Source organism: Hyperolius riggenbachi, chromosome 11 (assembly GCF_040937935.1).
Source record: "Hyperolius riggenbachi isolate aHypRig1 chromosome 11, aHypRig1.pri, whole genome shotgun sequence".
NCBI lineage: Eukaryota > Metazoa > Chordata > Amphibia > Anura > Hyperoliidae > Hyperolius > Hyperolius riggenbachi.
The window spans coordinates 251,392,155-251,417,197 of record NC_090656.1 but is presented as its reverse complement, the minus strand read 5'-3'; the positions used below and the strand labels follow the sequence as shown (position 1 = coordinate 251,417,197).

Below are 25,043 nucleotides of genomic sequence, written 5' to 3'. Positions count from 1 at the left end.
TACTGACATACATACACATCAGTACTCTCCTGCACTGTATACTAGACCCTGGCTGTACTGGCATACATACACATCACTACTCTCCTGCACTGTATACTAGACCCTCGCAGTACTGACATACATACACATCAATACTCTCCTGCGCTGTATACTAGACCCTCGCAGTACTGACATACATACACATCACTACTCTCCTGCACTGTATACTAGACCCTCGCAGTACTGACATACATGCACATCACTACTCTCCTGCACTGTATACTAGACCCTCGCAGTACTGACATACATACACATCACTACTCTCCTGCACTGTATACTAGACCCTCGCAGTACTGACATACATACACATCACTACTCTCCTGCACTGTATACTAGACCCTCGCAGTACTGACATACATACACATCAGTACTCTCCTGCACTGTATACTAGACCCTCGCAGTACTGACATACATACACATCAATACTCTCCTGCGCTGTATACTAGACCCTCGCAGTACTGACATACATACACATCAATACTCTCCTGCACTGTATACTAGACCCTCGCAGTACTGACATACATACACGTCAATACTCTCCTGCACTGTATACTAGACCCTCGCAGTACTGACATACATACACATCACTACTCTCCTGCACTGTATACTAGACCCTCGCAGTACTGACATACATACACATCACTACTCTCCTGCACTGTATACTAGACCCTCGCAGTACTGACATACATACACATCAATACTCTCCTGCGCTGTATACTAGACCCTCGCAGTACTGACATACATACACATCACTACTCTCCTGCACTTTATACTAGACCCTCGCAGTACTGACATACATACACATCACTACTCTCCTGCACTGTATACTAGACCCTCGCAGTACTGACATACATACACATCAATACTCTCCTGCGCTGTATACTAGACCCTCGCAGTACTGACTTACATACACATCACTACTCTCCTGCACTGTATACTAGACCCTCGCTGTACTGACATACATACACATCACTACTCTCCTGCACTGTATACTAGACCCTCGCAGTACTGACATACATACACATCACTACTCTCCTGCACTGTATACTAGACCCTCACAGTACTGACATACACACACATCACTACTCTCCTGCGCTGTATACTAGACCCTCGCAGTACTGACATACATACACATCACTACTCTCCTGCACTGTATACTAGACCCTCGCAGTACTGACATACATACACATCACTACTCTCCTGCACTGTATACTAGACCCTCGCAGTACTGACATACATACACATCACTACTCTCCTGCGCTGTATACTAGACCCTCGCAGTACTGACATACATACACATCACTACTCTCCTGCACTGTATACTAGACCCTCGCAGTACTGACATACATACACATCAATACTCTCCTGCGCTGTATAATAGACCCTCGCAGTACTGACATACATACACATCAATACTCTCCTGCACTGTATACTAGACCCTCGCAGTACTGACATACATACACATCAATACTCTCCTGCACTGCATACTAGACCCTCGCAGTACTGACATACATACACATCACTACTCTCCTGCACTGTATACTAGACCCTCGCAGTACTGACATACATACACATCACTACTCTCCTGCACTGTATACTAGACCCTCGCAGTACTGACATGCATACACATCACTACTCTCCTGCACTGTATACTAGACCCTTGCTGTACTGATATACATACACATCAATGCTCTAATGCACTGTATACTAGACCCTCGCAGTACTGACATACATACACATCACTACTCTCCTGCACTGTATACTAGACCCTCGCAGTACTGACATGCATACACATCACTACTCTCCTGCACTGTATACTAGACCCTTGCTGTACTGATATACATACACATCAATGCTCTAATGCACTGTATACTAGACCCTCGCAGTACTGACATACATACACATCAATGCTCTCCTGCACTGTATACTAGACCCTCGCTGTACTGACATGCATACACATCACTACTCTCCTGCACTGTATACTAGACCCTCGCAGTACTGACATACATACACATCACTACTCTCCTGCACTGTATACTAGACCCTCGCAGTACTGACATACATACACATCACTACTCTCCTGCACTGTATACTAGACCCTCGCAGTACTGACATACATACACGTCACTACTCTCCTGCACTGTATACTAGACCCTCGCAGTACTGACATACATACACATCACTACTCTCCTGCCCTGTATACTAGACCCTCGCAGTACTGACATACATACACATCACTACTCTCCTGCACTGTATACTAGACCCTCGCAGTACTGACATACATACACATCACTACTCTCCTGCACTGTATACTAGACCCTCGCAGTACTGACATACATACACATCAATACTCTCCTGCACTGTATACTAGACCCTCGCAGTACTGACATACATACACGTCACTACTCTCCTGCACTGTATACTAGACCCTCGCAGTACTGACATACATACACGTCACTACTCTCCTGCGCTGTATACTAGACCCTCGCAGTACTGACATACATACACATCACTACTCTCCTGCACTGTATACTAGACCCTCGCAGTACTGACATACATACACATCACTACTCTCCTGCACTGTATACTAGACCCTCGCAGTACTGACATACATACACATCACTACTCTCCTGCACTGTATACTAGACCCTCGCAGTACTGACATACATACACATCACTACTCTCCTGCCCTGTATACTAGACCCTCGCAGTACTGACATACATACACATCACTACTCTCCTGCACTGTATACTAGACCCTCGCAGTACTGACATACATACACATCAATACTCTCCTGCGCTGTATACTAGACCCTCGCAGTACTGACATACATACACATCACTACTCTCCTGCCCTGTATACTAGACCCTCGCAGTACTGACATACATACACATCACTACTCTCCTGCACTGTATACTAGACCCTCGCAGTACTGACATACACACACATCACTACTCTCCTGCACTGTATACTAGACCCTCGCAGTACTGACATACATACACATCACTACTCTCCTGCACTGTATACTAGACCCTCACAGTACTGACATACATACACATCACTACTCTCCTGCACTGTATACTAGACCCTCGCAGTACTGACATACATACACATCACTACTCTCCTGCACTGTATACTAGACCCTCGCAGTACTGACATACATACACACATCAATACTCTCCTGCACTGTATACTAGACCCTCGCAGTACTGACATACATACACATCACTACTCTCCTGCGCTGTATACTAGACCCTCGCAGTACTGACATACATACACATCACTACTCTCCTGCACTGTATACTAGACCCTCGCAGTACTGACATACATACACATCACTACTCTCCTGCACTGTATACTAGACCCTCGCAGTACTGACATACATACACATCAATACTCTCCTGCACTGTATACTAGACCCTTGCTTGACACATTTTGGCAAGTTACAGGGAAAAAAAAGTTTTAAAAATAAATTTTATCACTGTTTGCACAGAAATCCTGGGGAAATTGAACGCTGGGTAGGTTAAAGGACCTCTGTTGCAAAAATGTTAAAATTTTAAATACATGTAAACCTATACAAATAAGAAGTATGTTTCTTCTAGAGCAAAATGAGCCATACATTACTTTTCTCCTATGTTGCTGTCACTTACAGTAAGTAGTAGAAATCTGACCTTACCGACAGATTTTGGACTAGCCCATCTTCTCATGGGGGACTCTCAGGGTTTTCTTTATTTTTAAAAGCACTTAGTGAATGGCAGTTGCAGGGAGGCTGGCCAGCATCTTTGTATAAATCTTTTTCAGGGAATGCATTTATAAAGAATAAATGCCATGCTGAGAACCCCCCCCATGAGAAGCTGGACTAGCCCAAAATCTGTCGGTTGAGTCAGATTTCTACTACCTACTGTAAGTGGCAACAACATAGGAGAAAAGTAATTGATGGCTCATTTTACTCTGGAAGAAATGTACTTCTTATTTGTATGTGATTTAAATTTTAAGATTTTCGTGACAGTTCCTCTTTAAGGTGCCCATAGATCAGATGATGTATGGGCAGATTGACCGAGAGATAGAGCTGTTGCCTGCCCATACACCACAGGCCGATTCCTTATCAATTTCATGCTGAAATCGATCCAGAATCGGCCTTGTAGCATCTTGCAGCAGGATGTGGCTGATGGTGTAATGGTTAAGGGCTCTGCCTCTGACACGGGAGACCTGGGTTCGAATCTCGGCTCTGTCTGTTGAGTAAGCCAGCACCTATTCAGTAGGAGACCTTGGGCAAGTCTCCCTAACACTGCTACTGCCTAAAGAGCACCCTCTAGTGGCTGCAGCTCTGGCGCTTTGAGTCCGCCAGGAGAAAAGTGCAATATAAATGTTCTGTGTTTGTTTGTTCTGTGTCTGTCCAATTAACATGCTCGGCGCAAAATCGGTCGCATCTTTGATTGGGCATGCATTTGGCTGTACCAATTTTATGGAATCGGATGGTCGATCGGCCACCAAGTCGCTAAATGTATGGGTACCTTTAATTATTGAAGCTTCGAACGATTGGACCTTGGAGGAATCGTGCTGCGTGTCTTGGATTTCTTGCTGTCGGTGACACTTTTTGATTGTACGCCGAATGACGTGAGTGTTTCTGTACAGCGATCTATGAATCAGAGAACGTGTTGTGTGCTGAATGTCACCTAACTGTACAGATAGGATTATTTCATAACAAATGGCGAAGAAGATGATGCATTTCTTTCCCATTCTATGCTTTCTGAACATCACCCACAGCAGGCTCTGCAGACAAAGCTATCTGAGCCAGCAACTCTCAATAGGACTGCTCTGAACAGCTTGGGTTTAATTTCACCACAGCCCCTCCCCTCGCTGCCCCTGATTGGCCGCCATCCCTGGCAGCACTAGCTCAGTCTCTGCTCTCTGTTTGTCAGGCTGTTACTTTGAAATAAGTTTGCAGGAAGCAGAGAGGAGAGCAGTTCTGCAGGATCTCACCTCACCTCTGGATTTTTGCTTCCAGGAGGAACAAAGTGAAGACTACTCAACCGTCAGCCTCGCATGGTTTGTGGATATCGCATGCTTTGAGCTTTCAGCTGTACTCTGGAGTTTGGTGGAGATGTTGGTGGGGTGGCTGGACCTTTAAAATTCCAAGTAATATGGGATGTTTTGAAAGTCTTTGGAAACTCACAAAAACCTCTCCAAGATCCATGCCTTTAATACAATGTCTCACGGCTTAGGAAACTTGCATTGAACCCAAGGATTTCGACAGGAACCATCTCACCAGCAAACATGGCTGGAGTTTACAGCTCGACTCTGAAGACCCTGGAGGACCTGACTCTGGACTCTGGCTATGGAGCAGAGGACTCTTGCAGGTCCCTCAGCCTCTCGTCTTCCAAGTCCAACTCCCAGCCGTTGGCGTCTTCCCAGCACCGTGGTACCTGGTGGTATTACTCTGGGTCCATGAACAGCAGGAACAGCAGCTGGGACACCATGAATTCTGCTCTGACCGAGGACCCGGACCTGGCGGACCTCTTCTCCAGGTGCCATCGGCTGCCAGAGCTTGAGGAGTTCCCATGGACAGATGAGGACATTGGCAAGCTGCTGAGGATGGGGAAAGGTGATGGAGGAGTCAGGTGGGACTTTTCCCAGGATGCAGTCAGGAGGATGTCCATCTTGCTAAGGAGACCTCTGATCAGGATATCTAGGGAAGCACAACGCCTGAGTGTCTTGCATGCCAAGTGCACCCGCTACGAGATCCAAAGTGCCATGAAACTCATCCTGAGCTGGGCATTGTCCCAGAGTTGCACGCTTGCCACGGTGCGGGCAATGTCCCTCTACAGCATGAATGCTGGGGATGGCTTGAGGCAGGGCAAGTCAGCGCGGTGCGGCCTGTCCTTATCAGTGGGTAGGTTCTTCAGGTGGATGGTGGACACCAGGATTTCGGTGAGGATCCATGAGTATGCAGCCATCTGCTTAACATCCTGTATGGAGAACCTGTTGGAGGAGATCAGGAACCGAGTGGTGGCCAGCCAAGGAACTGAAGGGACAGAGATCTCTCTGGATGCCCTGGAAGTGGCAATCAACAATGATGCCGAGCTCTGGGGGGTCCTGCAACCCTATGAGCACCTAATCTGTGGCAAGAATGCCAATGGTAAGAGTCTAATGATGTTTACATTTCTTTGCCTTGTATTAACAAGTCCCCGAACAGCTGTTGTTGAGACACCAAGGATGCCTATTCTGGTTTATAGTCGCTACCTCTGTTCGCCTCACAAAGTTTCCGACTGTCCCTGGTTTTCCGAGGTAGTGTCAGATTTCTTGCAGGAAATATTTGGCCATGGTTATAGCAAGAATATATGCTCCTCAGTGCTGGCAGCACTGGTATATCACCAGCTTAGAGTTCTGAGATGCTGGTCTGCTGTAGCACACCATTATGAAGCTTATCTTACTCTCTTTTGCTCAGTCACTGGAGGTTTTATTTACCAAGAGTCTCTTGATTTTGGAATACACAAATTAATAGCCACACACCTGGCCAGGATTTCTACATTTCTGTTATTAGGTGGTGAAAGTTTGCAACTCTTACCTGAAACTTATTTGACTGCAGCAAGAATTCCTAAAGAGCTTGGTGGTCTTAGTCCTGTGCCAGTATTGGCCACTAGACAAGGTTGTCATCGAGCAAAACTCATCTCAGGGGCTGTCAATTCATGCCATTCTGTTGTATGTTTCCTGGGTATGCAATTAACTTTTTCTCCTGGGGGATATTTAAAAAATTGTCAATAAAATGCTTTTTAAACCATGCAAGAAAATATTCCTAATAATTTTGATAGTTCTTTTTCAGCAACCTCTTAGTACTTTTTCAGTTGCAAAGTGCTGAAAAGTTACTTTAAAGTGAATGTTTACCACTTTACAAATCAAAAAGTCAGATACTCACCTAAGGAGAGGGAAGGCTCGGTCCTAATGAGCCTTCCCTCTCCTCTCCCGGTGCCCGGTCCCGCGCAGGATCCCCTGTAGCAGTATTGGACCAGTTCGGTCAAATACTGCCACTTCCGCAGCCGAAGGGAGCTTTCGGAAGCCTTCGGGAGCACTCGGGCTTCCGAAGACGGGACGCTCCATACTATGCATGCGCGAGCGCCCTCTATGACGCACTCGCGCGTACGTAGTATGGAGCGGCCCGTCTTCGGAAGCCCGAGTGCTCCCGAAGACCTCCGAAGTCCCCGCGGCGGCGGACGCGAACGGTGTAGCCAGCGCAGCACCGAGGGCACCGGGAGAGGAGAGGGAAGGCTCATTAGGACCGAGCCTTCCCTCTCATTAGGTGAGTATCTGACTTTTTTATTTTTAAAGTGGTAACCATTGGCTTTAAATAGAATATGAAATATTATCTCCTAGGAGAAAACTTGGGAGAAAAAGTTAATTGCATATGGGCCCTGGTATGCTTCTGACCCTTTCCTGTCGCATAACCCAGTTCCAGCCAAGCATTAGCTATCACAAAGATAGCCGCACATTTCACTTTAGAATGCTTGGTAAACAGAGGTCTTCATGGTTAACTCAATGACTGCAAGGTGCTTGGGTCCTGTGGCTGCAAAACAAGCCCAACCCTCCCCCCCGTTTTCACCACCACCACCATGCTTTACAGTTGGTATGAGATATTTGTACTTACAGTATATGCTGTGCTTGGTTTTTGACAGATGAGAAGCTGTGCATTGTGACCAAGCATCTCAGCTTTAGTTTTGTTGCTCTAAAGTACTCTGTTCCAGAAGTCTTGAAAAGTTTGTATGCAAATGTATGCAGCTTGAGAATGGACCAATTGAATTTTACCTCAGAAGGATTTGATTGGTTCATGTACAAGATGCATAACTTTGCATACAAAATTTGCATAATACTGCCTCAATTCGAAATTATTTGCATGTCATTGATACTAGATACTACAATTGTAAAAATTAAGATACATATAAACACCTACAAATAAGAAGCATGTTTCTCCCAGAGTAAAATGAGCCATAAATTACTTTTCTTGTATGTTGCTGTCACTTACAGTAGATAGTAGAAATCTGACAGAAGTGACAGGTTTTGCTCTAGTCCATCTCTTCATGGGGGATTCTCAGCATAACCTTTATACTTTTTTTAAAGACACTTCTTGAAAAGGATTTATACAATGATGCTGCCCAGCGTCCCTGCTCGCTGCACGCCAGTTGGACGGAGCAACTGCCATTCACTAAATGCTTTTGAAAAGAAAGAAAACCCTGAGAATCCCCCATGAGAAGATGGGCTAGTCCAAAACCTGTCGGTTCTGTCACATTTCTTCCACAGCCCGTACGTTATGCTCCAAACCTGGACATCTTCAAACACACTCTTAAAAAACACCTTTCAGACAGGCTTATAACATTTTATAGCCCCTATTTACTTATCTGTTCACAATGTAATCAGAGGCAAAGGCTCACTGCCTCATCCATTCCCCCCACATCTCCCTACCTAGTGTGTCTCCACTACCCTTTTTTTTAAAGGGGAACTGAAGAGAGAGGTATATGGAGGCTGCCGTGTTTATTTCCTTTTAAATAATACCAGTTGCCTGGCAGCCCTGCTGATCCTCTGCCTCTAATACTATTAGCCATAGCCCCTGAACAAGCATGCAGCAGTTCAGGTGTTTCAGACTTTAAAGTCAGATCTGACAAGACTGGCTGCTTGCTTGTTTCTGGTGTTATTCAGATACTACTGCAGAGAAATAGACCAGCAGGGCTGCCAGGCAACTGGTATTGTTTAAAAGGAAATAAATATGGCAGCCTCCATATATCTCTCTCTTCAGTTCCCCTTTAAGCTCGCAAGGGCAGGGTCCTACTCCTAATGTTTACTGTTTTTGGAGCAATAATTGTGCTGCTTGGGACTCTGCTGTACATTTTTTGGTTGTATCTGTGTTCCCCTTGTCGTCTTATTGTGCTTTGTAAAGCGCTGCGGAATATGTTGGCGCTATATAAATAAAAATATAATAGTAATACTACCTACTGTAAGTGACAGCAACATAGGAGAAAAGTCATCTATGGCTCATTTTACTCGGTAAGAAACGTACTTCTTATTTGTATATGTTTACATGTATTTTAAATTTTACAATTTTCCCAGTAGTGGCCCTTTAACATGTATAACTGGATTATGCACGTAAGCACTAACCAATATGCACTAACCACTAAATCAAATGTAACAGTCTCGTGAAAAATGAATGCAAAAAGAATATTGGCATTTATCGCTGTTTGGGATTGCCGGCGGTTCTTAATGCTTTGCCAATGAACGTGAGTGGGGAGGGAACCCGCTAGTGCGATTGCGATTATGCGTAATCACCTGCATTTGCGCTTCATGCCAAGTACAGAAGCCCTGCGAAATCGCTTTTCCAGGTGTCCGGATTTCCAGCTTCCGTCCATAGCCCCGCCCCCCAAAGGAAGAGATCATAGGCGCCTCTCTGATTGGTCCTACAAAAGCACCTATGACCTCTTCCATTAGGGGGCGGGGCTTTGGACTGAAGCTGGACACCTGGTAAGTATAATAAAGTTTATTTAAAAAAAACAAAACACTTGAATCGCTAACCAGAAGCGCTTTCCAGTGCTTGTAATGCGTGTGGAATAGTGAGTGCAATTGGTCTAGGAATCGCTGCACACAGCGCTGCGGCGGTTTAAAAGCACCGCAGTGATTCCTAGCGGGCCCCGGGCCCCACGCATGTTTTGGAGCAATAATGACTATAAGACCCTGTGCTATTTTTGGCAAACAAGGATGTTTACTACTCCTAGGTGACTAATAAGCCAGCCTATTCTAGGCACACATGATAGTAGCTGATAGGCTGTAGTGGAAATCTGGAGTGGCGTCTGTATTTCTGTCAGTAATTGACAGCTCGCAGCCCATGTTCTGCACACAGTCAGGCAGTGCTGGCTGCAAGAAGTTGCTGTCCAGAGCCTACTGAATAAGCCTATTCTAGGCACACATGATTGTGGCTGCTGGGCTGTCAGTGCCTCTGCTGTAGTGGAAGTCTGGAGTGGTGTCTGTTTTCTTGTGAGTGATTGACAGCTCGCAGCCCGTATTCTTCACATTGTCAGGCAGTGCTGCTTGCTGTGTGCACTGCAGTGAGCTGCTTAGATAGCAGGGTGGAGTGTGAGCACTTCGGTATGCCATTCATACTTAGCTAATATTCTATCACTGCACATGTGAAGCTGTGTTTAAAGTGTAACTGTCCAGCATAAAATAAAAAATCAAGTCTTTATTTTTATCTGGTATACAAGTAATAAGGATGCTAACCAGGCAATCCTAAAGTTAAAATCACTATTTCTTTTCTTGTTGATAAATGATCAGTCCCCAGTTTACCTGACTCTTATTTGGTAGTACGTTGCCGCACAAAGGAAGTTGCAGGGCATGCTGGGTTGTCCTTTTTTGCTTCTCTACTTCCCCTCAGACTTCACTAATGCAGCCCGATTGGCTGAAGCCTCTTTCCTTCCTGTTTACCCCCCCACCACACACACCCACACCTCTGTTCCTCTCTGATTGGCCAATATTTCTCGTGCTGAGACAATGCACTTTGTGCATGAATTGCCGGCCCTTCACTATACAATCAGGCAGAAGAGAGTAAGGGAGGAAATGACATCAGGATTGGCTTCTAAATAGCCACAGAAAAAATGGGATACGCTAAAGATTTTCTCTTTTTTTTACTGTAGAAAAATCAATAAAATCAAAATGTGGACAGTGCAATACATGTTATGTAAGTAGAGCAAGTATTTATCTACTTATATATGGGTTTTTGTTTTTCTGAGATAGTATGGCTGACAGCTCCTCTAACTATTGATGATCAAAGATATGTAAATATTCCCAAATTTATGTAAATTATATGCAAATATATGCAGTTTGAAAATAGACCAATCAATTTAAACCTGGGTGGGACGTGAATGGTCCATTTTCAAGCTGCATGTATTTGCATAAAAATGTGCATAAATTTGCATAAACTCGGAAATATTTGCATCTCATTGATCATCCCTATTGACATATAGTAAAATGCAGTCAATGATTCAGTCACTTTTATGGTAATTATCCCGGTGTCCGCATCACAGACACTTTCTGCATCTATATATTGTTGCTTATTGGCCGGTAGCCCCACCCACCCAGTGATGCTTAGCTTAGGTTGATTAGCTGCAAAAATCTCCTCCCAGAGTATTCTGGGAGACCAGGTATATTTTGTACTGGCTTTGGAACTTTCAGTAAGCAAACATTCCGCAGAGATCACCTGCCAGTACTAAGGATGTTGTCGCCATGTGATAAGTTTAAGAGTATAAATCAGGGAGAGGAAAGATTTTACAATGGGCAAATACTGACTAAATTATTTATTGTAAAAAAAAAGAAATTAAAAAGAAAAAGCAATTTTAATAATTGTTATTTTCACTGCAGTTCCCTTTGTAACCGCCTCCGGGCCGCTGATGGTAGATTCCACCTTGCAGTATCTGAATTTCACAGTCTACTCACAGTACCTTTATAATGGTTGTAATAGACTTTTATGCAATGCTCACAAGGTCAGGAGCGGTGTTTTATCTGTGCAATCCTTGTGACTGTACAGAATGCCCTCATTACAGTCAAGGGGGAGGAGAGCGCCTCCTCCCGGCCAAACACTGAAATGACACCATGGGCTGCCCTCACAATTTACAATAGAGAGGGAACTGTAAATAACAACTGGTGTTGGATCGGCAGGACGAAATCTTGTGGCAGGAGTGCTGTACAGACACGCTGCTGGTCCATAGAGTGTGGCTTCCGGCAGGGGGGGGTAATTAGGAAAACAGTCCACTCATATATCCGCGATCGCAGGTTGTCTTGTAGCGATCTGACATGCCGGATCATTAAACAACATCGTTATGCAGGCTGTACACACGTTAGATTCATAGACGAGACTGACATGACAGATCTCTAACAGATAATCATACATAGTCAGCAGTTTGTACAGAGCTATGAGCGGTCTTTAAATCGTGTCTGCAAAGTCTATGGCACCTTCCCTACATTCCGCATTGTTTAATGATCCTATCTGTTAACAATCGTTTGATATTTTTTCTTGCTGTCTTTTGATGTCGTTCACATCACGTTGCTTAAAGCAGCAGAGGCAGCTATATTATCCCAGAAAAAAAAAACCAGTAACTAGATAAATACTTGTTTTACTTACATAACCGATGTATTGTACTGTCCACGTTTTGATTTCAGAGTATTTTATACAGTAAATAAAGAGAAACCTGTTCCAGGCATTTTCCATCTTTACTGCCTCTGACTGAAGCCAATCCTGATGTCATTTCCTTCCCTACTTTCACCCCTCCCCCCCTCCCCTAGAAACCCCACTGTCATATCTAGCTTGCTTTGTAAACACATGTGAGCACAGCATAGATTGTTTTTCAGCAGCTTCTGCAGAGGGGTGAGGTGTATTTCCCTTCTCAGTCTCGTGTCACACTGAACTGCTCTCAGCCAATCAGTGAGGAGCAGGAAGGTGGGAGGGGAGATAACAAGCTTCCCTCTCCTCGGCAATGTACCAAGTAGAGCCTTGGCTGACTGAGATAAGATTCATTACAGTAGAAACGTTTATGATTATATTGGAATGCTTGCAATGCAGGGTCAGATTGTAGACTACATAATAAATCTAGTGCAGTGGGTAAATGGAATTTGATTTTATGGTTCACAATACAGCTTTAACTTCTTTTGTATTTAATTGCAGAGAGATTGCTTATCGGTCGCGTCACACGATTTAATCTTGTAGTGTGTATGTAGCTCTGGGTTGTGCAAGTTCCCAGGCATGTGATGCAGATCTTTTGGTGAAATAAGAGCCGTCCCGTAGCTCTGAGAGCGTCGTGGCCGCTTGGAGTGTGACTTCCTCCTGCACGTTGGGTACCCGTCGTCTCCTGGGATCAGCTCAGCCCAGGCACAAGCCATGTAGCGGAGATCTTGGTTTACACACATTGCGGTTGTCTGGCTCCTCCCCTCTTATCGCTGTTAGTAGTCTTCCATTATAAATCACCAGGCGACTTATTAGCGAAGCGGCGTGTCTGTCGCTTTATGCTGTAAATAAAAGGGGATTATTATAGGGTGAGCGGGCTAATTGTCTTTGGCGCTGCTGTCACCCCCCTTCTCGTGTCACTATCTGTGTTTCCAGACGCACGCTGCGCATTCTGAATATTAATGTATGCAAATGCCGGGGCGATGAGGGTGAGAGGTGGCAGGAGAGAGGATTAATAGGCATTGTGGTGGTGACATATGGCGACTGCGGCGCTACCGTGCGCTCTGCCAACGCTGCTTCCGCCTTCCTGCCATTCTCTGCCTCACAGGCTGCAACCACACTGATACCAATGGTCACACCAGTACTATAATCTCCTAATAGTAAACTCTGATATAGGAAACATTCAGGCATAGTAAACTAAATGTCCAGGTCGCCAACGAGTGTTGTTAAAACAGCGCAGGAGTTTTGGGCGCAGCCAGCGCCACCATAGGCTGTAATAGGAATTACAGCTATAGTTGCGCTCAGTGAATCATTTGGACGCCGTCAGAAGACGGAGCACAAATTACTACAAAAATGCTGTAATTCAGCCGCTAGCAATAGCTGGAAGCCGAATTACATCTTTTCCCCACTAATCCATGTGGACCTGGAGGGGGAATAGTAAATAACGCTGCCGGGACTTGTGCAGGAGCAAGATGAGCTGTTTATCGGCTTTACCCTGCGCCCAAATCTCCCGGCGGCTATTTCATACGCATGCCCTGGCCAATCTCCATTATAAGTATATGGGAGTAAGGCCTGGTATAGAGTGAGTCGTTGAACCCCCCCGGTCCCCCAGCCCCGGTGCCCCCTGTATCTGCAAGGGCTGCTCCCATAGCAGTAGTGCTCCAGGCAGTCCTATACATGCAGTCCTCACTGCAGGCATCCTCTGATTGTGTTGTTTATCATCATATGACCTGTTTCTGCCGCCAGAGATAGCTGCAGGTTCCCAGACAGTCCGGCCGGCCTCAGGGCTGCACTCGCCCTCCAGTCACGTCTGGGAAGACGGGAGAGATGAGCTGAGTGTAGCCATCACTGGTGCCAGCTTATCCGAGGAAACAATGCTGATTGGCAAGCCAGTCCGACCTGCCATATTGCCTCCCCCAGCAGGATCCAGGCTACAAGGGACTGACAAGCAAGAGATCTCCCATCCACATCAAGCAACTGTCACCTCCTGTCTGTAGGAACTAGGGATGGCCCTGTCTAGGAGAAGTCATGGAGAAGCAAGTGATTTGTTTGATCAGCTGATAGATTTGCAAAGCTCTGATTTGCTGTGATCACATCCTGCTTTAGCACATGATCATGACCAGCAAATCAGAGACTTGCATATCTATCACCTGACCAAACTGATCACATGCTTCTCCATGACTTCTCCTAGACATGACCATCACTAATCAGAGACTTGCACATCTATCACCTGACCACACGGATCACATGCTTCTCCATGACTTCTCCTAGTCATGACCATCACTAATCAGAGACTTACATATCTATCACCTGACCACACTGATCACATGCTTCTCCATGACTTCTCCTAGACAAGTCCATCACTAATCAGAGACTTACATATCTATCACCTCACCACACTGATCACATGCTTCTCCATGACTTCTCCTAGACCTGACCATCACTAATCAGAGACTTACATATCTATCACCTGGCCACACTGATCACATGCTTCTCCATGAGTTCTCCTAGACACGACCATCACTAATCAGAGACTTACATATCTATCACCTGACCACACTGATCACATGCTTCTCCATGAGTTCTCCTAGACACAACCATCACTAATCAGAGACTTACATATCTATCACCTGACCACACTGATCACATGCTTCTCCATGACTTCTCCTAGACATGACCATCACTAATCAGAGACTTGCACATCTATCACCTGACCACACGGATCACATGCTTCTTCATGACTTCTCCTAGTCATGACCATCACTAATCAGAGACTTACATATCTATCACCTGACCACACTGATCACATGCTTCTCCATGACTTCTCCTAGACATGTCCATCACTAATCAGAGACTTACATATCTATCACCTCACCACACTGATCACATGCTTCTCCATGACTTCTCCTAGATATGACCATCACTAATCAGAGACTTACATATCTATCACCTGGCCACACTGATCACATGCTTCTCCATGAGTTCTCCTAGACACGACCATCACTAATCAGAGACTTACATATCTATCACCTGACCACACTGATCACATGCTTCTCCATGAGTTCTCCTAGACACGACCATCACTAATCAGAGACTTACATATCTATCACCTGACCACACTGATCACATGCTTCTCCATGACTTCTCCTAGACACGCCTATCACTAATCAGAGACTTACATATCTATCACCTGACCTCACTGATCACATGCTTCTCCATGACTTCTCCTAGACACGCCCATCACTAATCAGTGACTTACATATCTATCACCTGACCACACTGATCACATGCTTCTCCATGACTTCTCCTAGACATGACCATCGCTAGTAGGAACCTCAAAGCAGAACCTGAACTCAGAACTTCATCTTAGCGCTAAAAAATAAGCAACAGCATAATAACCTTAAAAAAAAATTTCTTTGTTACAGCTGATATCCCGTAAATCTGCACTACTACTACTACTACTTCTTGCTTTTATGAAAGCAGACATATTGGTAGCATCCTGTGTTTAATTGAGCTCCCTGCCTTGGCAGTCAGCTGACACAGAATCAAATTACAATTTGTGCTTAGTCACAGATGAGGGGGGATTAGACAGGCTAAACTCTCTGCAGGGTGCATCTCTCTCTGTTTCCCTTCGGTCCTGTGCAAGAATTTGGGTCCACTTTAAAGGACACCTGAAATGAAAGTGATATGGAGGCTAGTATATTTATTTCCTCTTAAACAATACACATTACCTGGCTGTCCTGCTGAACCTCTGCCTCTAATACTTTAAGCCATAGCCCCTGAACAAGCATGCAGATCAGGTGTTTTGGATTGAAGTGTGACTGGATTAGCAACATGCTTGTTTCCAGTGTGTGATTCAGACACTACTGATACATGAAAGATCAGCAGGATTGCCAGGAAACTGCTATTGTTTAAAGGAAATAAATAAGGCAGCCTCCATATCGCTCGCGTTACAGTTGTCCTTTAACCTGCATCTAAGAAGTGGGCCTTCATGTGCTTGTGTGACCAGTAAACATACTTCCTGTACTGATTGACACACTTCCTGTACTGGTGGACACATTTACTGTCCTGGTGGACACATTTACTGTCCTGGTGGACACATTTACTGTCCTGGTGGACACATGTCCTGTATTAATGGACACACTTCCTGCATTGGGGGACACACTGCATTGGCAAACACACTTCCTGCATTGGCGGACACACTTCCTGCATTGGCGGACACACTTCCTGCATTGGCGAACACACTTCCTGCATTGGCGAACACACTTCCTGCATTAGCGGACACACTTCCTGCACTGGCGGACACACTTCCTGCACTGGCGGACACACTTCCTGCACTGGCGGACACACTTCCTGCACTGGCAGACACACTTCCTGCATTGATGAACACACTTCCTGTACTGGTGGACACACTTCCTGTACTGATGAACAAACTTCCTGCGTTGGCGGACACACGTCCTGCATTGGCGGACACACGTCCTGCATTGGCGGACACGTTCCTGCGATGATGGACACACTTCCTGCACTGGTGGACCCGGTGTGGTCCTCTTGCAGCTGATGGTAACACATGGTCACCCTGCTTGACATGTTTTTGTTATTGCAGCTCCAGCGTCTGTCTTCCCATTCCCACCGTGGTGCACCGGCCGGGGGTCTGCTGCCAGCAGCCCCATAATTGATTCCCCTTTTGTATCTGTGGCCACTTTTCGCTGTGGAAACCGCAAGCCATGCTTCATCTCCGGGCCAGATGCTGCCGTCCCAGCAGGGCGTTGGCTCAACACGCTCCAGATTCCCATTTGGAAGTTATCAAAGCAATTAGTCATTTCTCTCTCCGGAGAGGGGCTTCCGATCTGCACTCTGAGGCCACCGGCTCATCCAGCATGGTAAACCGCGCACAATAACAGTCCGTTATAGAGATGGTGATATATCGCTGCACAATGCTGAGAGTTTTTTGTATTCTATTTACTTTTTGTAGTGTTTATCGAGGTGTCCATGCTACACTGTGGGGCTTAGCTGTCTGTCATCACTTCATGTCTGTACCTGGGGGGAGGAAATTAATTGTTGTGACATTTACCCCACTCCATGGTTCCGCGTTCCGTCGGTCCCTTCTTTTTACTTCTGATAGAAACGTTCAGCCTGCCGGCCACAAAGCAGGCAGTTGGGCGCACGCTTAGGGTTGCCAGGTGTCCGGTTTTAGACCGGACAGTCCGGTTTTTGGCCGCTGTGTCCGGTGCAAAAAGGCATGCTAAACCGGACAATTAAATGTCCGGTTTTATGCCTTTTCCGGCGGCTGTCAGTATTGACAGCCGCCTGTAGCAGGAGGAGAGCAGCGCAGTGGAGGGAAAGCGGTGGGCAGCGGCGGAGAAGGGGGCCATCTCCCCCCCTTCTCTCACCTTAGATGCTTTCCGTCCCTCGCTGTCTCCTCCGATCTGTGTGTGGCTGACTGGCGGTGGCGCTTGGCAGCGGGCGGGACTTACCTTCCGTGTCGCTCCATGCGCCGGCCGTAAGTTCTGGTGCCGCAGCCGCTGCTCTGGTCTGCATCAGACCAGAGTAGTGGCAACTCATCCCGCGCGGCGCCTGCGACGAGACCAGTCACCAGACGGAGGAGACACGGAAGGTAAGTTCCGCCCCTCTGCCAGCCACCGCACACACCGATCGGAGGAGACAGCGAGGGAGGGAGAGGACCCTAAGGTGAGCGAAGGGGGGGAGATGGCCCCCTTCTTCACCGCTCTCTCTCTTCTCTGCGCTGACTGCTTCCCTCCTGGGGGGAGGGGGGGGGCACACCTGCCTACATATACTGGGCCCATATACACCCTGGCTACATATACTGGGCCCATATACACCCTGGCTACATATACTGGGCCCATATACACCCTGGCTACATATACTGGGCCCATATACACCCTGGCTACATATACTGGGCCCATATACACCCTGGCTACATATACTGGGCCCATATACACCCTGGCTACATATACTGGGCCCATATACACCCTGGCTACATATACTGGGCCCATATACACCCTGGCTACATATACTGGGCCCATATACACCCTGGCTAAATATACTGGGCCCATATACACCCTGGCTACATATACTGGGCCCATATACACCCTGGCTACATATACTGGGCATATATACTCCCTGACTACATATACTGGGCCCATATACACCCTGGCTACATATACTGGGCCCATATACACCCTGGCTACATATACTGGGCCCATATACACCCTGGCTACATATACTGGGCCCATATACACCCTGGCTACATATATTGGGCCCATATACACCCTGGCTACATATACTGGGCCCATATACACCCTGGCTACATATACTGGGCCCATATACACCCTGGCTACATATACTGGGCCCATATACACCCTGGCTACATATACTGAGCCCATATACCGCTGGCTATATATACTGGGGACATATTCCCCTGCCTACATATACTGGGGACATATTCCCCTGCCTACATATACTGGGGACATATACCTCTGGCTACATATACTGGGCACATATATCCCTGGCTACATATACTGGGGACAACTGGCTGTTTGTCATTATGTGCAGTTACTGGTGAAAAGCTGTCTCTTATTATGTGCATTTACTGGTGAAAAGCTGTCTCTTATGTGCATTTACTGGTGAAAAGCTGTCTCTTATGTGCATTTACTGGTGAAAAGCTGTCTCTTATGTGCATTTACTGGTGAAAAGCTGTCTCTTATGTGCATTTACTGGTGAAAAGCTGTCTCTTATGTGCATTTACTGGTGAAAAGCTGTCTCTTATGTGCATTTAGTGGTGAAAAGATGTCTCTTATGTGCATTTAGTGGTGAAAAGATGTCTCTTATGTGCATTTAGTGGTGAAAAGATGTCTCTTATGTGCATTTAGTGGTGAAAAGATGTCTCTTATGTGCATTTAGTGGTGAAAAGCTGTCTCTTATGTGCATTTACTGGTGAAAAGCTGTCTCTTATTATGTGCATTTACTGGTGAAAAGCGGTCTCTTATTATGTGCATTTACTGGTGAAAAGTGGTCTCTTATGTGCATGTACTGGTGAGGACAGTTAGTGACATGGCTATGTACTCTGTAATGTGCTGCAGAAGATGTCAGTGCGATATAAATACTGTAAAAAACATTTTTAAAAAAGCCCATTGCTTAGCCCCACTCTACATAAAAGTGCGCTTCTGACTCCGCCCCTAACTCCACCCCCTGTCCGGTTTTCTCCATCAGCCGACCTGGCAACCCTACGCACGCTAGTGCCAGAAGTTTGGGCACCGCACCCTTGAAACTATGTTTTGTTTTGTTTTCTTGGGGTGGGGGATCAAATAATAAATGTTGAAATAACTTTAATAAAACCGCAAAGTATTGTCTATAACAATAAAACGATACTTACAATTGTATTTACATAGTAATTTTTTTTTTTAATATTACAGATATTTTACTGCAACTATACCTAACCCTACTCTCACACAGAACCCTCCCTGAACCTATCTCCCTAACCCTTAGACCCCCCCCCCCCCCGTAGTGGTGCCCAAACATAAGACTCCCCTGGTGGTGCCTAACCCTAATCCTCCCCCCCCCCCACACACACACACACACACATCACTGCAAATAACATGAATAGAAAAAGCTATATATTTCTAATAGAATAAATAGCCTAACAATAATGTACGCATTAAAAATCTTAAAATAAAGGTAATACAAAAAGCGATAATAAGCTTCAAAACAATAAATGTACGCATTATATGTCTAAAAACAAATTTTAAAGAGGAACTCCAGTGAAAATAATGTGGTAAAAAAAGTGCTTCATTTTTACCATAATTATGTATAAATGATTTAGTCAGTGTTTGCTCATTATAAAATCTTTCCTCTCCCTGATTTACATTCTGACATTTATTACATGGTGACATTGTTACTATGGGCAGGTTATGTAGCTGCTCCTAGCTGTTTTGGCTGTTAGAGACAGCTGTAGACAGCTAATTCCTGTCTGTGAACCTTGTTACATTGTAACAAACTGCCAAAAGTACCGCGGTCCTCAGAGCTTCTTGTGGGAGGGGTTTCAGCACAAAATCAGTCATACAGCACCCCCTGATGGTCTGTTTGTGAAAATCATCATATTTCTCATGTAAAAGGGGTTATCAGCTACTGATTGGGATAAAGTTCAATTCTAGGTTGGAGTTTCTCTTTAAGATGATAAAATAAGTAACTTATTCTGTAAATGAAAAATGTCGATTTCGCGGTCCCGGCGCCAGCTATTTATCGGGTGCACTAATTTCTTCTTTGGCACCCAATAGCCGATATATTGCATTTGAGCCTATGGTGCGCCCTTTGCTCCGCCTCCATATCCCTCTCACTTCAGTTGTCCTTTAACTACTTAAGAACCACCATAGTTGAAATCTATGCCCAAGGCGTAGATTTCAACTCACCGACGCAGTCGCTCCCGTCGATCTCGCTGCTGGATCTCCTCCGTCTCTCGCCGCAGCTCTCTGGCTCTGCCTGTCTCTATGACGGCAGAGCCCTGTGAGCGGGTCAGGAGACTATTTCATTGGCTCCTGGCCCTGTCTGTCAATGTAAGCAACTTCTATTGGCTTACATTGAAAGACAGGTTCAGGAGCCAATGAAAGCCACTCCTGACCCACTCACATGACTCTGCCGTCATAGAGACAGTACAGTGGGTGGTCCAGGTTCCCAAAGTGCGGCGGTGAAGGCTATTGCGGCGGGTATGTGCGGCGATCGTCGGGATTCCGCCATCTCTGTTCAAACTCCGACCAAGAATTGAACTTTATCCCAATCAGTAGCTGATACCCCCTTTTACATGAGAAATCTATTCCTTTTCACAAACAGACCATCAGGGATCGCTGTATGGCTGATATTGTGGGACCCCTCCCACAAGAAACTCTGAGGACCGTGGTACTCCTGGCAGTTTCCTGTCTGTGAACATTGTTGCATTGTGGGAAATGGCTGTTTACAGCTGTTTCCAACTGCCAAAAAAGCAAGCAGCAGCTACATCACCTGCCAGCAGTAAAAATGTCACCATGTAATAAATGTCAGAATGTAAATCAGGGATTTAAAAGATTTTATAATGGGCAAACACTGACTAAATCATTTATACATAATTATTGTAAAAAATGAAGCACTTTTTTATTACATTATTTTCACTGGAGTTCCTCTTTAAGGGGACAGACACCGCTGATACTTAATTAAGTAGTATCTTGATTAGGTCACGTTGCTGGCCTGTTTTTTCACATCTGGTCATGGATCATTTGTTTCTATAGTCTAGTGCGTATAGCAGGCTTTACTAGCTGGAGGGGGTACTGGTGTTTTTGTGTAAACCCCCGGATCTCCCAGCTGGCCTTACAGCTGCGGGGGTGACATGTTTTGGACAATCTAGCTTATTATCGGTTGATAATGCTGCTTTGTCTCTCCTCGATACATTTGGTTCCCGTGGACTTCTGCCAGTGATGATGGCTGCACATTCCGGTGGTGGCCTGCTCGTGAAATGCTCAGCTCTGATTGGACGATCGTTGGTGTTGAGCCCACATGCTGGGTGACAAGACCTTGTGCCTCATATTTCCTGTGTATTCGATGTCACAGAAGGTGCATCTTGGCAGGAGGCCTCTGTCACTTCTACTTAGCTGTGACGAACGATGGCATGCATGCAATGACGCCGTACTCAGTCACAACGATACTATTTTATCCTACTGTGCAGATTCTTAACCTGACCGCACAAACATGTCTGTGTATCCAGAGGACAAAAAGTGACCACACATTGTAACCGAACGCTGGCGTCACCTCATTGGCTGCCTGCAAATGTCCCAGACTGCGATCCATAACAGTAATTTCCCATAATCCTTTGCCTGGAACCATAGTCAGCTGAGTTGGTGTGGAGTAAACAACTACTGTATATACAGGCTTGCTTTAACTAGTTCATGCCAGCCCATTGCGTAATGCGTGTGCTCATACATGCGTGTTCACAGAAGTGTACCCGCCCCCCAGTGGCACCCGTGTGTACTATGATTGTTAGTGCAAAACGATCATAAACGTTCATTTTCCATTAACTAGTTAAAGAGGAACGGTAGGCCAGAATTGAGCTTCATGCCCCCTTTCCCATGAGAATTTTTTTACCTAGTCTCTAATAGATCATCGGGGGGGGGGGGGGGGGGGTGTTCTGTATGGCTGATCTTGGGTCGAAACCCCTCCCACAGTGTGATGTCATGGCCATGGTCCTGACAGATTACTGTCTGTGAACCCCATTGCATTGTGGGAAATAAGAGCTTTTTCCAACTGCCAAGCAAGCAGTATCTCCCTCTGTGCATAGAACTCTCAGTAATGAACATTCCGCGGTGATCGCCTGACAGGACTAAAGATGTCACCACCAAAGATACATTTCTGAGTGTAAATGAGGGAGAGGAAAAATCTTACAATGGGCAAACGCTGACTAAATAATCTACAAATAAATATCGTAAAAAATATGTAATTTTATTCATTACATTATTTTCACTGTTCCTCTATAAAGTTAATCCATGTTGGATTTCTGTTTATCACCCGACATATAATCTAATTATTTCCTGAGGTCCTAATGCCTCGTACACACATTTGATTAAATTGGTTCAAAAACACTTGAAGATCCAACGATAGACATTCAAATGTTGTTGCAAAATTAGCACTCCACGACCTTCAAACACAGTGACACCCCACAATTATCACCTATGAAGGGTAATGGAGGCTCTCAATGTGTGTTCTATTTCTGTATTTTTAAATACAAATAAAACATTATATAATAAAAAGGGAGGTAATTGCTTGCCTCTCCAGAACACATGGACACCAGTTCAACTGGAAAAAGTTTTTATCCAAAAAGCAATCTGACAATGCGTTTCACAGGTCATGGCCAGCTTCCTCAGGTCAATATAAAATGCCTTGATAGCATAGCGTCCTGAAGGAACCATTTAGGCGATAATCGATGGTAATAGGTAGAGAACACACAAACCTTTGTGCAGAGGAGTAGCTATGGGGGGGGGGTGGGGGCAGGGGGAGACATATGTCCCCGGGCGCAGCACTGTGAGGGCGGTCAGCACGGCGTTACACCCCCCACGTGCAGGTGGCTCGCTGGCTACCCGAAGTGCCCCAGCTTCCTTCTCCAGAGGATTGCAGAAGCATTAACAGCAGCAGAGGGGGGCACATCTGGCTATCTAAAGGGGCGCACATTTGGCTATTTAAAGTGGGGCACATCTGGCTATCCGAGTGCGGTAAGTGGGCACATATGGCTATCTAAATAGCATTTGACTCCACCCATGACCATGTTCTAATATGTGGCCACACCCATTTTGTCCAGAGGGGGCACAATAACTGTCTTTGTCCCCGGGTGCTGAAAACCCTAGCTATGCCTATGCTTTTGTGCCACATACTTCTGGATCCTCAGTTCGGACTTCCGTAGAGGATCGTCATGCCGTCATTGACTTCGTGTTATCCTGTCACCAGCTGTCGATTGTCACAATATTGGGGATAGTTGGTTTTCTATAATCGTTCATCACCCCCTGTGGCGTCTGTATACCAGGCGATGGCGGAGGAACGAAGTATCATTTCTGCTCCTCCATCGGAGGAGATTGCAGAGTAGCAGCTGGTCAAGAGGTCCTGTGGCGCCCCAAAAAATTTTAGTTGCTGTAGGAGGAACAGACTTTTTTTCTGAGTTCTGATGGAAGCAGACAGTAGGTAGCCTAGCGAAATTTAGGGGCGTAACTACATTGGGCCTGGCCCCAGTGGCAGAGATGGTGGTAGGTAGGCCCTTTCACACCCACTAGGCCCCAGGTATCTGCCTAGGTTGCCGGGTGGATGATCCCGCTCTGCCTGGTCCTTCAGAGTGAGCATTATATGTTACCTGCTTCCAGGGGTAATACAGGACCCTCTTCACTTCCTGTTCACTTTGCAAGTACCGTGCAGTCAGCCAATCACCATGTGGGTTCAGTCCCATGTCATGTGAGTGCAGTCAGCCAATCACCATGTGGGTTCAGTCCCATGTCATGTGACAGGGTTGGAAGCTGCAGGGTGATTGGCTGGCTGTATGGCTGGTTGAACAGGAAGTGAAGAGGACCTGTAACGCCACTGGGATCAGGTTATATATAACGCTCCATTGCCGCTCTGCAGAATCACCCCCCCAGCTTCTGGGCACCTCCCCTCGCAATGCTTGGGGCCGCAGGGGTTGTTGCTGCACCGTCTATAATCAGAAGAGGATTAGGATGAAATGGGTCCCAGGCTAGGTACCAGTCTTTGCTTCCTCCTATAGTCTTTTTGGTAAGTTGAGTTGGAAGAGTTACGAGAGAAAGTGACAGCGGGGCCCCTTGCTGCCCACTACGCCCCAGGCAGTTGCCTAGCTTGCCCTGTGGATGATCCTGCTCTGTCTATAACGACCAGGTGTTGTTAGTAAATCGGTCACCACGTCTGTCAGGGAAGGATGAGGACCGTACCAAGACTTGTGCCCTCGCTAGGCTTTCCGCACATTCATCCGCATGGAACTGAGTGCAGTTTGTCTCTCTGTTCCCTTTTCAGTGATTAAGTCATCTGGATCATTCTGCGAGTGGCTTTTATTCTCTGCATCTGCTTCCCAGCCCCGGGGACCCAGAAAGGCCTGACTCAGGCGGCAGTGACCTCATCAGCCTACATGTCCCGCTATAGATTAGTGGATGGAGGAATCTCTGCCAGGGCTGCCGCTCTCAGTGCGCTGCCAAACGCTAAGATGTCTCCACAAACACATAACCGTCCAGTGGGCATGACTGCTCTGCGTTATCCATCACAAAACAAGAACCCCAAACACAC

General features: G+C 46.0%; 1 protein-coding gene across 2 annotated transcripts in view; it reads left to right on the top strand.

Annotated features, from left to right (window-relative positions):
* The window catches only part of ABTB2 (ankyrin repeat and BTB domain containing 2), a 243,570-nt gene that overhangs the window by 7,954 nt on the left and 210,573 nt on the right, over window positions 1-25,043 (top strand). Inside the window, exon 1 of one of the 2 annotated variants that reach the window (XM_068261482.1) lies at window positions 4,986-6,179. The exons of the other annotated variant lie outside the window; for it this stretch is intronic. Within the exon in view, the coding sequence (XP_068117583.1) occupies window positions 5,318-6,179 (862 nt within the window). The 5' untranslated portion in view covers window positions 4,986-5,317. Of the gene's footprint in view, window positions 1-4,985; window positions 6,180-25,043 lie in introns of those variants that run through there. 2 annotated transcript variants of the gene reach the window in all.